The sequence below is a fragment of the Chiloscyllium plagiosum genome, chromosome 25 (genome assembly GCF_004010195.1).
Source record: "Chiloscyllium plagiosum isolate BGI_BamShark_2017 chromosome 25, ASM401019v2, whole genome shotgun sequence".
Classification (NCBI taxonomy): Eukaryota; Metazoa; Chordata; class Chondrichthyes; order Orectolobiformes; family Hemiscylliidae; genus Chiloscyllium; species Chiloscyllium plagiosum.
The window spans coordinates 48,012,654-48,027,109 of record NC_057734.1 but is presented as its reverse complement, the minus strand read 5'-3'; the positions used below and the strand labels follow the sequence as shown (position 1 = coordinate 48,027,109).

Sequence of the window (14,456 nt, the reverse complement as noted above, 5' to 3'; positions counted from 1 at the left end):
TAACGGATTTTCCTTAATCCTACCCACTAAAGCTTTTTCATGCCTTCTAGCTCTCCTCAGTCCATTCTTCAGTTCCTTTGTCTGCTTTGCAACTCTCTAAAGGCCCATCAGATCCTTTCCTCCTCAAGCAAGCTTCCTTCTTCCTCTTGACTAGATGCTCCAGATTCCTTGTTCCATGGTTCCATCATCCTAATATCCCTTCCTTACCTCAGTGATTCAAACCAGTCCAGCACCATCAGTATGTGCTCCCTTAACAACCCCCACATTTCTGTTGTGCATTTCCCAGAGAACATCTGTTCAATTTAAGAACCCCAGTACTTGCCCTCTCCCAATTAAATACTTTCCCATACCATCCTCTCCTATCCCTCTCCATGAGCAAAGGTTGTGGAGTTGTGCTCACGATCAAAATGGTACCTGTAAAACTGGTAACAACTGCTTCAGTGATCCGTGTTTTGGAATTTAGAGTCCTAGAATCAGATGCACAGCACAGAAACAGACCCTTCAGTCCAACTCATCCAACCCAATCTAGTCCCACCTACCAGCATCCAGCCCATATCCCTCCCTATTCATATATCCATCCTGATGCCTTTTAAATTTTGCCATTGTACTAGCCTCCACCACTTCCTCTGGCAGCTCATTCCATACACATACCACCCTGTGAGTTGCCCCTTGGGTCTTTTTTTTTTAAAAAATCATTCCCCTCCCCCTAAACCTATCCCCTCGAGATCTGGACTCCCCCACTCCAGGAAAAAGACTGTCTATTTATCCTATCCATGTCCCTCAATTTGGTAAACCTCGATAAGGTCACCCCTCTGCCTTTGAAGCTCCAGGGAAATCAGCCCCAGCGTGTTCAGCCCCTCACATAGCACAGGGTTGGGGGATTGGAGCTAAATTACCCATAGTATTAGGTGAAGGGGTAAATGTAGGGGAATGGTCGGTGTGGACTTGTTGGGCCAAAGGGCCTGTTTCCACACTGAGTAATCTAATCCTTGTAAATCTTTTCTGAACCCTTTCAAGTTTTACGTCATCTTGGTAATAGCAAGGAGATCAGAATTGCACACAATATTCAACAGTGGCCTAACCAAAATGTCCTGTACCGCTACATGACCTCCCAATTCCTATACTCAATACTCTGACCAATAAAGGAAAACATGCCAAACACCTTCACTATCCTATTTACATGCAACTCCACTTTCAAGGAGCTATGAACCTGCACTCCCAAGGTCTCTTTGTTCAGCAACAGTCCCTAGGACCTTACCATTAAAAAGGAGTGTATACATCCTGCTAAGATTTGCTTTCTTAAAATGCATCACCTCACATTTATCTGAATTAAACTCGATCTGCCACTTCTCAGCCCATTGGCTCATCTGATCAAGATCCAGTTGTATGGAGATAACCTTCTTCGCTGTCGATTTCACCTCCAATTTTGTCGTCATCTGTAAACTTACTAACGAGACCCCTTATGCTTGCATCTAAATCATTTACATAAATGAAAAGTAGAGGGCCCAGCACCGATCCTTGTGGCACTCCACTGGTCACAGGCCTCCAGTCTGAAAAACAACCCTCCACCACCACCACCCTCTGTCTTCTACCTTTTGAGCCAGTTCTGTATCCAAATAGCTAGTTCTCCCTGTATTCCATGAGATCTAACCTTGCTAACCAGTCTCCCATGGGGAACCTTGTTGAATGCCTTACTGAAGTCCATATAGATTACATCTACCACTCTGCCCTCATCAATCCCCTTTATTACTTCAATAAATCAAGTTTGAGACATGATTTCCCATGCACAAAGCCATGTTGACTATTCCTCATCAGTCCTTGCCTTTCCAAATACATGTACATCCTGTCCCTCAGGATTCCCTCCGACAACTTGCCCACCACCGTCAGACTCACCAGTCTATAGTTCCCTGGCTTGTCCTTACCACCTTTCTTAAACAGTGGCACTACATTAGCCAACCTGCAGTCTTGTGGCACCTCATGCGAGTACTGATGACAAATCTCAGCAAGAAGCCCAGCAATCATTTCCCTAGCTTCCCAGAGTTCTTGGGTACACCTGATCAGGTCCTGGGGATTTATCCACTTATGCATTAAGACATGCAGCGCTCTCTTCTGTAATCTGGACATTTTGCAAGATGTCACCATCTATTTCCCTACATTCTATATCTTCCATGTCCTTATCCACAATAAATACAGATGCAAAATACTAATTTAGTATCTCCCTCATCCTGTGGCTCCACACAAAGGCCATCTTGCTGATCTTTGAGGGGCCCCTATTCTCTCCCTAGTTACCCTTTTGTCCCTAATGTATTTGTAAAAACCCTATGGATTCTCCTTAATTCTATTTGCCAAAAAGTTCTCACGTCCCCTTTTGGCCTTACTGATTTCCCTCTTAGAGTACAAAGGCAGTAGGAGTATACTTAAGGATTCACTATCATGTCAGGTACAGACAGATGCTTCCTTCTTTTTCTTAACCAAACTAAAGTTCTCCACTCGTTCAGCATTCCTATACCTACCAGCCTTTCCTTTCACCCTGACAGGAATATACTGTCTCTGGACAGATCTCATTTCTGAAGGCTTCCCATTTTCCACCCGTCCCTTTACCTGCGAACATCTGCCCCCAATCAGCTTGAAAGTTCTTGCCTAATACAGTCAAAATTAACCTTTCTCCAATTTAGAAATTCAGCTTTTAGATCTGGTCTGTCCTTTTCCATCACTATTTTAAAACTGATAGAATTATGGTCTCTGGCCCCAAAGTGCTCCCCTAGTGACACGTCAGTCACCTGCCCTGCCTTATTTCCCAAGAGTAGGTCAAGTTATGCACCTTCTCTAGTAGGTACATCCACAGACTGGATCAGAAAATTGTCTTGTACACACTTAAGAAATTCCTCTCCATCTAAACCTTTAACACTATGGCAGTCCAAGTCTGGAAAGTTAAAATCTCCTACCATAACCACCATATTATTCTTACAGATAGTTGAGATCCCCTTATAAATTTGTTTTTCAAGTTCCCTCTGACTATTAGGGGGTCTATAATACAATCCCAATAAGTTTAATTCTGAGTTTAGTGCAGAATTTCTGGCATGCATCAATTTAAAGATTAAGACAAAAACATGGAGAGGTGAAATTTTATTTTCTTCATTTGTAAATCAATTTGTGCTTTCCCTTCCCTAAAACAGTAAATTCCAGAAAAGTCACAGGTCTTCTTTCTGAAGAGTACAAAGCAAATGTTCTTCAGTGTGATGAAAGGGTTCTACATCAAATTGGATAGGAAGGGCAAGGGGATACCATGGGACAAAAATGAAAGCATACCAGCCACAGAACAAAGGCACACAAAATAAAGGTATTTCAGTAAATGAGCACAAGAGAGGCAACAGTGTCCATACTGGTGCTGTGGGGTCTAGCACCCTCTACTGGCAAGCAACTGTCAGATTCCAGGGCCCTCAAAGAAAAAAGGTGGTAACTGCAACGACCCAACACTGTCCCTTTTGTGGGCATTAGGATCACGTGGGTAGAGTTGGGAAAGCTTCACACTGAAACAAAGAAGTTCCCAGCCCAGATTTAGGTTTAATCGCTGGTCTCACCTAGTTTCTCACACCAAAACAAAAAAAATACATAGTCTCTTTGCCTTTTCCTGCTTCCAGTATTAAAAGGAATTAGTATATACAAACACTCCCAGGTACAGTGACACCTGCTTAGTTCCTACCTACTGGTCACTACCAACAGACTTTAGGAACCACGTAGTGCATTGGAAATTAAAATTCCCACACAATCTTTCATGCTGCAAAAAGAAAAAAACTTACAAAATATATTTCAAAACTGGAACACAAGTGTCATTGCATTTGTCCTTCCAGCAGCATTTATATACAAAGTCAGCCACTGCAGATGCTTATGTACAGATGTAAGCAGTGTTATTTTACACAAGTTTCTGTACACAAGGGTCTATACAATTTTTATGGTGACTTATATGGTTTGTAAAATCCCCCAAAACCCTTTTTGGTTGCATTTTCACTGGAAAGTGAAGTGCTCACTGGGTTCTCTTAAAAGAGGTGTAATGCAGGCAATTGCCCCAAAGAACTTGCTGCCATGTTTCACTGGCACAGTTGAGTTATAACCCCAGGTGGCAGTGTTTAAGTAGTCATGTTCCTATGGTCAGTTAGGAAGTCAAAATAGGGACCAAGAAGAACACTGGGGCAACAAAAACAAAAACTTCAAGGACACCCTCATACTTGGACACCTGCAGGTACCTTCATAAAACTGTTGCACCAAATGTGTTACATGGCATACTATTGATGGAGCTCAAGTTCATCTACACTTATTACTTTGCTTGGCATAGATGGTAATGGTTGCTGAAGTACATCATTGCCAAACCACTTGGAAAGATTAACTGGAGATCCACTTCTATGATGCAGAGGTCTCAGGGTGGAAGTCTGTTGGTTCAGATGCAGGTGGGCTCCAGGGCCTTGGCCACCTGCACTGGGAGATTGCAGCACTGAAGTGAAAAAAACAGAAGAGATTTTAAGTTTCATAAGTACTAGTTCAATAACATCCTAGAAATGGGATCATTTCACAAGCGAACTACATCCCCAGACATTCATATGCAGGTACTGAAGTATTTAACTTTTATAGCAGAGATATACTGCATGAGGTGGTGTATGAAGTGTTAAGCCATTATACCTCTTGTATAATGGCTTAACACTTTAGACATTACATACTTTAGGAGTACAGGGACAAAGTGGTCAAGTGGCAACTCAGCAAATTAAGTGGGGTGAGAAAGTGACTTCAAATTACTATCACCCGATTTTTCAGACAAGAGATTGACTGACTTCACGTTTTTGTAAAAAAAAAACATAAGTGAGATACCCCTGATGGTACTGGAGGAATTGCAGGAGGGAAAAAGTGACACTTAGCATTGCAAAGGAAATTTAACATTAAAAATTGAATGTCACTGATGCTTTTCACTCCCAAGCCCCAGAGCCCATTTCTCTTGGAAGGCTTGTACCATGGTGGTAAACACCCAAAGTTATCCTCCCACCACATCCAAGGTGAGGGGATCATTGAAAGGAGCATACCAAGAAATCAAATTCACACCTGCTGGCATTTATTTTAATTTAAACTTCAGTTAGTCTTGACAGCTGTTGTCTATTGCTTTGCAAAGGATCTTTCCAAACCCAATGATGACTCCAGCAATCCAAGAGTCAGGAAGCCCAGGTTCAAGTCCAAGATCCATCTCCTCTCAAAACAGTCGAAGAGATGTAGAGCATGGAAACAGACCCTTCAGTCTAACGTGTCCATGCCAACCAGCTATCCTAAAATTACTCTAGTCCCATATCCCTCTAAATCCTTCCTGTTCATATACCCATCCACATGCCTTTTAAATATTGTAATTGTACCAACCTCCACCACTTCCTCTGGCAGCCCATTCTACACATGCACCACCCTCTGCCTTTTAGGGCCCCTTTTATATCTCTACCATCTCACCCTAAACCTATGCCTTCTAGTTCTGGACTCTCCCACCCCTGCAAAGAGACTTGGCTATTCACCCTATCCATGCCCCTCATGATTTTATAAACCTTTAAATCCCTCAGCCTCTGACATTCCAGGGAAAACAGCCTCAGCCTATTCAGCTGCACCCTATAGCTCAATCTGTAGTAATATTTGAACAGTTGATTAGAAAGTTTGACACAGGTGGATTGCTGTTCTACAGAGACAGCTTGAATGGTTCACGATGCATCACTAGATTTGTACAGCAACCTTTTGGTCGTAGGTCTGGAATTTCAGAACTGGGAAGAGTTGTTTTTGTTTTTTTGGGAGATTGGGGGGTGAAAAAAAGAGAGACAGACAAAAGAAAGAAAAAAAGTTAGACAAATTTTTAAAATTCAAAAATCAGTTTTTTTTAAACTTGAGCTGCGTTTTCTTCCACTGAAATGTCAGTGGAAGAAAACAGCGCAATAAAAAAAAATGATTTGAATTGACAATTCAAGTACTAACAAGCCATTGAGGGCAATTGGAAATAGCTAAGTATTAGCCTTACCAGCGACACCCAACTCCTAGGAATAAGGAAAAAATCTGATCAGTTCAGTTCCTGTCACAAACCAGTTTTAGTGGGTAAATGAGAACAATGGAATGGACTATCTTGACCAAAATATCCTTTGATTTAAATCTTGTTTGAACTCAAAATGAACTTGTGATCCCATACATGTCCCACTGACCTATCACAAATGCTGTCAACATCCACTGATTATAGTAAAATCCAACCAAGTTAGTTAGTTACTTTCTTCCAGGAAGAAAGTCCGATTTCCTTAACTGGTCTGGGCCTTACTGGTTTATTCAACACCTTCTGAAATGACCTAGTAAGCCACTCAGCTGGGGGCAACGAGGGATGAACAAAATCAATTATGCCCATGTCCCAAAAGAAACCCACTTGATTTGTACAGCAACCTTTTGGTCGTAGGTCTGGAATTTCATTGGGGAAATGGATCCCAAGATTTTTGAACACCCATTCTAATTCTTTTGCAGTAGGTGGTTGATTGGAATGCAAGGGGGTTTCCTTTGCATAGCTGTATATTAGATGTAGAAACAGAGGCCAACTTCAGTACGGAAACTCATGGTCAGTGTTCTTGAGAAGAGATATTTCTTAGTGATAAACTGGACCATCTTCTACCTTGCTTAAATTGGAGGTCCAAAGTTGTTCATACTCTGCCTGATTTCAGTCACCCAATATACCTACTTGAGACAGGGAGCTTGAGATTCATTTAAGAGTCCAATTCTTATTTTCAGAAAAAAAAATCACTCCAGAGCCTTACCTGTCCTGTCTCAATACCTCCAGCCACAGCCTCAGATCACTTCTGGCTGGAAGGGGAAACATCATCCAATGATCAGTGGCAAAGCAGCACTCACCCTCAAGAAAATTGCTCAAAGTTCAACATTGCATCATGCCTTCTCTGGCATGATTTTGGGTCTGGTGTCAATTCAAAAGCAATGTCTTGTATGCAACAGTAATGTCAGCAAATTCAGCACCAGAAAAAATTAAGGATATGAAGTGTTTTACATTAAATGTCCTTAAAACCAAGTGATTGCATTAGCAAGAAACTAATTCAAGGGCAAAAAATTAGCAGTAAATTCTAACCTTCATACACTTAAGACTCACCTGTAACTATACTTAAATGGGATTACTGAGTTTTAAAAGCCAGAAGCAGTTATTAAACCGATTTTCCATTCATTGTATTCAGAAGGTAGTAATGCCTTGACAGCACACTGGAGTCAATGAAGTCCAGAAGGTGCTGTCTGTATTTGCTCAACAGCTTTGAATTACTGACTCCTGATGCTGCAGGATGACAGTTGCTGGTTCAAATGAACCATGGCTTTTAATAGCTAAATGCTGACTGAGCAGATAATTTATTACTTGGGAAATGGCCAGTGCCACAGACAACTGCTGACACCCCAAAGGAATGCACCAGCCTGGAGAAGTGACCGTGTATACAGCTCAACTCATTTTGATTGCTACTGAATATGAAAATCAATTGTCAATTTCTTCACCCTCCCCACCAATCCTCCTCTGCAGTCCAAAGGAGTACCATTGCATTCCTATTACTACAAATATCTTAATCCTGCCAAACCACCTACCAGAGGTCCCAGAATGGAAACAAAAGCCATTCTAGAGACAAAACTCAAACATGGCCAAGAGGGAAACTCTCAAAAGTTTGTTTCAATTAAAAAAATTTGCAAAAAAAGTGCATATCCAGGAGGTTTGAAGCCTCAAGGTAAATGTGAAATACTCATTACCTTGTCTGATCATGGCCAGGTGCTGTAAAGGTGTTGCAGAAGCCTGAATTTGTGTCGTGGAGAGTGTAGCACGAGGATTTAGAAGAGGAAGACCACTTGTTGGAAGAGGGTAGAATGTCTGCCCAAGCAGGGTTGGAGGGAGGCTTTGCAAATGTGACAGATCCATGCCTGATGGAAACATACCTGCTGGGGAAGATGGAGAAGAAATAGTTTAAAAAGTTTCAGTCACTAGTAGAGTTACATTGAGTATAGTCTGGAGGGTTTACTGGAGATCTCTTGTAAAAATAAACAGCAACAAGCTGCATTTAGATAGTTACATACTGGCATTTAGGGTGAAGAGTTGATCTCTATCTTGATTTATAGAACATAGAAGAATACAGCGCAGTACAGGCCCTTTGGCCCTCGATGTTGCGCCGATCCAAGCCCACCTAACCTATACTAACCCACTATCCTCCATATACCTATCCAATGCCCGCTTAAATGCCCATAAAGAGGGAGAGTCCACCACTGCTACTGGCAGGGCATTCCATGAACTCACGACTCGCTGAGTAAAGAACCTACCCCTAACATCTGTCCTATACCTACCACCCCTTAATTTAAAGCTATGCCCCCTCGTAAATAGCTGACTCCATACGTGGAAAAAGGTTCTCATGGTCAACCCTATCTAAACCCCTAATCATCTTATACACCTCTATCAAGTCACCCCTAAACCTTCTTTTCTCCAATGAAAACAACCCCAAGTGCCTCAGCCTTTCCTCATACAAGGCTTATGCCTTCTTCACCGCACTATTTACCTGGGTGGCAACTTTCGGAGATCTGTGTACATGGACACCAAGATCCCTCTGCTCATCCACACTACCAAGTATCCGACCATTAGACCAGTACCCCATCTTTTTGTTACTCTTACCAAAGTGAATCACCCTCACACTTACCTACATTGAACTCCATTTGCCACCTTTCTGCCCAGCTCTGCAACTTATCTATATCCCGCTGTAACCTGACATCCTTCCTCACTGTCTACAACTCCACCGACTTTCGTATCATCCGCAAACTTGCTCACCCAACCTTCTAGCCCCTCCTCCAGGTCATTTATAAAAATGACAAACAGCAAATGGTCCCAAAACAGATCCTTGCGGAACACCGCTAGTAACTGCACTCCAAGATGAACCTTTGCCATCAACTACTACCCTCTGTCTTCTTCCAGCCAGCCAATTCCTAATCCAAACCTCCAACTCCCCCTCAATGCCATACCTCCGTACTTTTTTGAACTTTTATGCAAGTTAAAAGTTTTGGAAAATGGAGATCAAAACTGACTGTCCAGCCTGTATCAGTTAGGTGCCTCAAAAAGAACTGGGAGCTGTCAGACAGCCGGTTTCATCACTAATTACAGCACTTGAAATTTGAGATGGGCACGATCTCTCACGCACAAAATTATACAAACATTTAGTGCTCTGCTCACAATGGCTCTTACTGACTCAGCTGGTTTCAAGTTTGATGAGCTGCACCCATGTCTTTTGCTGAAATTTAATTCCTTCCTTTAGGGTCTTGAAATGAGCACAGCCTAAAGCCAAAACTCAATATCAACCCTCCTCTCCTTATACAATTGGGGCCACAATAACTGTATCTTGTAGTTTGGAAGTCAGAAATTGTGACTGCAAGAACCATCTTTAACAACAAGGTCATTCAGCGCATTGAGTCTACACCAACTCTTCAAAGCAGTCAAGTCAATGCTACTGCCTCTTAATCTTGTGGCCTGAATTTTGGTCATTCACATACTAGTTAATTGGTGCTTCAAGGCAATTTCCTTTGGAAAATTTGATTCCACCTTCGTTAAGGAAATAGCTCCAAGTCATTGCTACACTGCTTGAACTCTAGCTTTTCCTTCATTTCAGTCTCTCTACAGAATTTCAAATGTGTTCAAGTTTCAAACCAATAGGAACAGATCTTAATTACTATTTTAATATGGCAATGTTCATAAAATCCTCCACTTCAAGGAAAGCCACCTCAGCTTTTCCAATTAACTTGCACCAAAACCCCACATCTGTGAAATTAGTAAGTTTCCTCTGCACCCTCAAGGATACTTACATTCTTAAAGTGAAGTGTGGTGAACAGCACTGGACACAATTAAAACTGTGCCAGAGCTAGAAAAGGTTAAATCGATGTTTCAGGCACTCTCGTTCCTGATGAAGGGCCTTTGCCAGAAACATCAAATTTTCTTCCTCCTCAGATGCTGCCTGACACCTGCTGTGCTTTTCCAACACCACACTCTAATCTCCAGCATCTGCAGTACTCACTTTCACCTTAAAAAGGTTCAGCACAGCTTCCTGCTTTTACACTCACTCAAGATCACTTATGCTTCATCACCAACTGTCCTACCACTTTCAAAGAGATTGGTCCTGGACACTTTACCATGGTCATCAAATCAAGTTACCCCTCCCCCTTCTGCTGTAAAAAAAGTTACTAATTTTATCTTCCACTTATTTGCACATCCTTATAGCTTCAGGTAGTCCAGATCATACTCACCGCTTCCTTGTCCAACACTAAAATTATAGTGTAAAAATACACATTGAGGCCCACAAAAAAAAGTGACTCACTTGTCATAATACATTTGGACAGATTCTTCTACCCCATGAACCTCAAGTGTTAACCAAACAAGTCTTCGTTGTCAGCTGCCTGAAAATCCACAAACTTTCAAAACAGTCACCAAAAAGAAATGCACCCATCAGCTACCTTTTAAATTCATGGCTCACTAAATCTCTAAGAAACCCTGATGGTTTCCAAAACTACACTCACTGAATGGCTTGTACCTGGCAGGATAGCCTGCAATGCACTTGCTTAAAGTGGTAGCGTGCCTGCCAGCCAGCCTGCCCTTCAACCCCAGATGCAATCTTTACTGTTGCTCCACACAATACTTAATCACTAACTGACTAGCAGTTCAGGAAGCCCAACTTAGTCCTTTGAGAATACTGGGCTATGGGGCAGCTGGTGGAATTCAAACCAACTGAAAAAAGGTGAATGATAGCCAGTCTCCATAATGGCAACCATGAAACAGACCATTAAAAACTAACTCAAAATTGACATGCACAAACCTCCAACCAACAGCAGTGAATGACTGAATTGGCCTCAAAACAGTCGAATGAGCCCGGCAAATTAGGATTGATAAAAATTCTAGATTAAAAAAAGGAACAGTGAATGTTGGGAATCAAACAAAAGCAGAAATTGCACAGTTTTAAAGAGATGGATTCTAAAGTTTGTATAAGACATGCGCCCAACTCTTGCTTTATGCAGTGAGTGAAAACTTCAAGAGTACAGTTTTTTCTCATCTCTGGTGTCCTGGTCAATGGTGGATCCTCTCATTGAACTCAAGTTTAGAAAATAGGATTACATGTCCCTAATTCTAGTCCAAGATTAAGATACTGAATTGCTCACTCACCTGTATGTAGAAGTGCTGGATGTAACTGTTGTGGTGACACTCCTTGTGCCAGCATCCTCTGAACTACACTTGGTGGTAAGTGAGGAGGAGACTGGCGCACAAGTGGAACATGTGACATAATGGGCACAGGACAAATAGGTCGCGGGAAAGGGGATCCAGGAACTGGAGAAGCTCTAGTAGGAGGAGTTTTCCTTCCTGTGGATCTAGGTCTGTAGTCTTGGTCTTTGGTAAAACGCATCTGGTTTAATTGGGGAGTTGTACAAGCTGATCTGTGATAAGTCGATCTGGTTCCTCCAATAGGGGATGTCCCTCTGTCCGTGTTTTCCAATGGAGAGCCAGGAGACAGATGATCTGCAGGAGCCAGTGCAGTATTAAAACATTAGGCCCACAATGCTCAAAATTATGCTCCATCAAGAACTGATCTACCGTTTGGCGTTTATGGGGGGGGGGGGGGGAGAAGAAGAAGAGAGGTTTGCAAGAGTATGTGGAAATTTTGTACACACAAAATGGTGTGAAGCCCGAGGATTGACTGCATCTTCTGCAGGCCAGCATAAAATCAGTACAGAAAAAAAAAAAGTTAGATTAAGGGCCATTAGGGGAATCAGGTGGAAGCTTCAGTACTTTGATGGGAGAGGAGTTTGCCAAAACAGTTGGTAGAAGTTGAGATAACAGAAGGATGATTCCAGAAGCAGCTCTGCTGAGAACAAATAAATCAGTGGTCTGGATATCTTGATTCACCAGTTCTTACGGAGGAAGTATGAGTGAAGCTAGGAGGATGGCTTGCCACAGTCTATTTTTCATCAGTTATTAGAGAAATGCAAGAAGGGCAGCAAAAACATGTCACCCTCTTGAAAAAAAATAAAGGAAATGGACATTTCTGGTAACAGGCTAGCCAATTAATCTGAAAGCTTATCCTGGTGAAAGTTAGGAGGTCAAATGAATTTATAAGACATTGCTAGGTAAATCTTTTATTCACTCAGTTGAACTTTATCAAGTCTTAGAAAGTGGAAGTAAAAGTGATACCTGTTGTCCAGGTCAAAAGGTTCGAGATTGAGACAGATTTGTAAGCAATAAAAAAGGAATCAAAGTGCTGGGGAAGAGGCAGGGAATTAGTATTTAAGGTTCAGTTTAGCTACAAGTTTATTGAATAGTGGAGCAGACTCAAATGGGCCGAAAAAAGGTTCATTTTTACTCTGGTTTCTACATGGTCTGATTGTCCCTTAAAACAAGCCAAATGGACCAGGAGATTTAGTGTCAAAATCAATTAAAAATGGCAACAAGGTTACGAAATAATTTGTAGCAATTGGCAGGCAATGTTTCTTAAATGTGTAGGCTAGGAATATTAGAACATTTCAACATTTGCCAATGATACCAAATGAAGGAACAGTGGTAACATCAAACGGTAATCAAGGAGACCCAGACTAATGCTTCACAGACACTTGCAAATCCCATCACAACTGGTGGATTTTAAATTTAGACTTAAGCATGTTTGAGATAGCAAACACGAATTGAAGTAAATCAGTTGTATATTTTAGAAGCTGGACCACTGCACTAGTAAATGACAGCTATGAGATGGCCAAACAGATAGTGCTGGCTCTGTACAGAACTGAGATTGGTAACTGGCTATATCCTTCACCTAAACCTATGAGGAAAGAATCCTCCTGGAGTCTACATTAGCTGGTCTGCCCCAACTGAGGGACAGGATGAATGACTAGTAATAAAAGCTAATGCGTTAAGACCATCTAATACCTTCTATCAGAAGGTGCCCATCCTCTGTACAGTCTTTCACAGGACGATTCTCTTTTCCATCTTTGCTCTTGTCTTTGCTTTCAAACATCTTCCGAATTACTGAGGTAGGGGTGAACGATGGAGAAAGCTTATTTGGGAAGGAGAAAAAAAAAAAGAATGAAAAATCTGTAGAAATAAAATTACATGGCTATAATCATTAGGAGGCTATTCAACCCTGCATTCCCAGCTATCCTGATAACATTTTACCTCATTTGATCAAAAAAGAATCTACCTCAAAACTGTTCAACTGTTACTAGAAAAGGTGACATTTGTTTGAAGAAAAAAAAAGGTATAAACTCTGGATCTACAGTCTCCAAGACAGGTAGTTTCCTAGTCCAACCTGTCAATACCACTAAGGATCATGGAGTGGGTATACACGGGAAAAGGATAGATTAACCATTGTAGCAGCTTGTGGCAATTTGTGCCAACTGGTCACCTCAGACACTGCCACACCAACTGATTTGCCATCCTTTGGGGGTTTTGCCAGACTAAGTCAGAGGAGAGGGTAGAAATGTTTTGCAAAAATCTTGTGTGTCGGTTCATTAACAGACTAACTTCAGGCCTTCTCTGCTTGCCTTAGATGTTGTCCTGCACAACATATTTTGGCAGGGGAGAGATAGAAGCACCCAACATGACCCTTGGCAACAAGCTTTCACAGCACATCTGGGTCCTTGATCTAATGAACTTATGTAGTCACAAGCCACAAACATAGATCACTTGTAGGGCACAGCTACAGATCATTTGATTTGGTGCTAATTTAACGGAACATGCAAAATGAATATTAGTCCTAATTCCACATCTACTTTGGTCATTTTTACCCAGGGGCTTGAGATTGTGTAACCTTGCGTCAATGATCCTTCATGTTCAATCCAATTAGAAATAACTTTTCATCCAGTCTACAAATGCATCCAAAAAAGGTCCTGAATAAATTCTTACCATGTTTGTAAATGAGGAAACTTGCGATGGTGATGCTGCATTGAGTCGGTGTTGACTGGCTGGCCCAGGTGATCTACTAATTCGTTGCTGCCTAAAACCAGGATACATGCAATTACACAATGACCCAAAACTAGATGCTGAAAGTGTTGCTGTACTCTAGCCTAGAGACAACTAAATCAAACACTCTGACAACAGGCATTTATCTTGCTCTCAAAAGGCAGCTCAAAATGAATAGTGTAAGATTAGATTACTTAGTGTGGAAGCAGGCCCTTCGGCCCAACAAGTCCACGCCAACCCACCAAAGCGTAACCCACAAACCCATTCCCCTATACCTAACACTATGGGCAATTTAGCATGGCCAATTCACCTAACCTGTACATTTGTTTTGGATTGTGGGAGGAAACCCATGCAGACATGGGGAGAACGTGCAAACTCCACACAGTCGCCTGAGGTGGGAATTGAACCCGGATCTCTGGCACGGTGAGGCAGCAGTGCTAACCACTGTGCCATCTTACAG

General features: G+C 41.8%; 1 protein-coding gene across 5 annotated transcripts in view; it reads right to left on the bottom strand.

The window, feature by feature from the left end:
* Positions 1–3,111: 3,111 nt before the first annotated feature.
* Positions 3,112–14,456, bottom strand: part of eif4enif1 (eukaryotic translation initiation factor 4E nuclear import factor 1) — a 54,830-nt gene continuing 43,485 nt past the window's right edge. For 2 of the 5 annotated variants that reach the window (XM_043716121.1, XM_043716126.1), the window contains 5 exons: positions 13,940–14,030; positions 12,965–13,091; positions 11,216–11,566; positions 7,783–7,968; positions 3,112–4,489 (listed from right to left, as the gene is read on the bottom strand). In XM_043716121.1, the coding sequence (XP_043572056.1) occupies positions 4,284–4,489; positions 7,783–7,968; positions 11,216–11,566; positions 12,965–13,091; positions 13,940–14,030 (961 nt within the window). In that variant the 3' untranslated portion in view covers positions 3,112–4,283. Of the gene's footprint in view, positions 4,490–5,563; positions 6,048–6,803; positions 6,850–7,782; positions 7,969–11,215; positions 11,567–12,964; positions 13,092–13,939; positions 14,031–14,456 lie in introns of those variants that run through there. The other 3 variants (XM_043716124.1, XM_043716125.1, XM_043716123.1) reach the window with 3 other exon arrangements.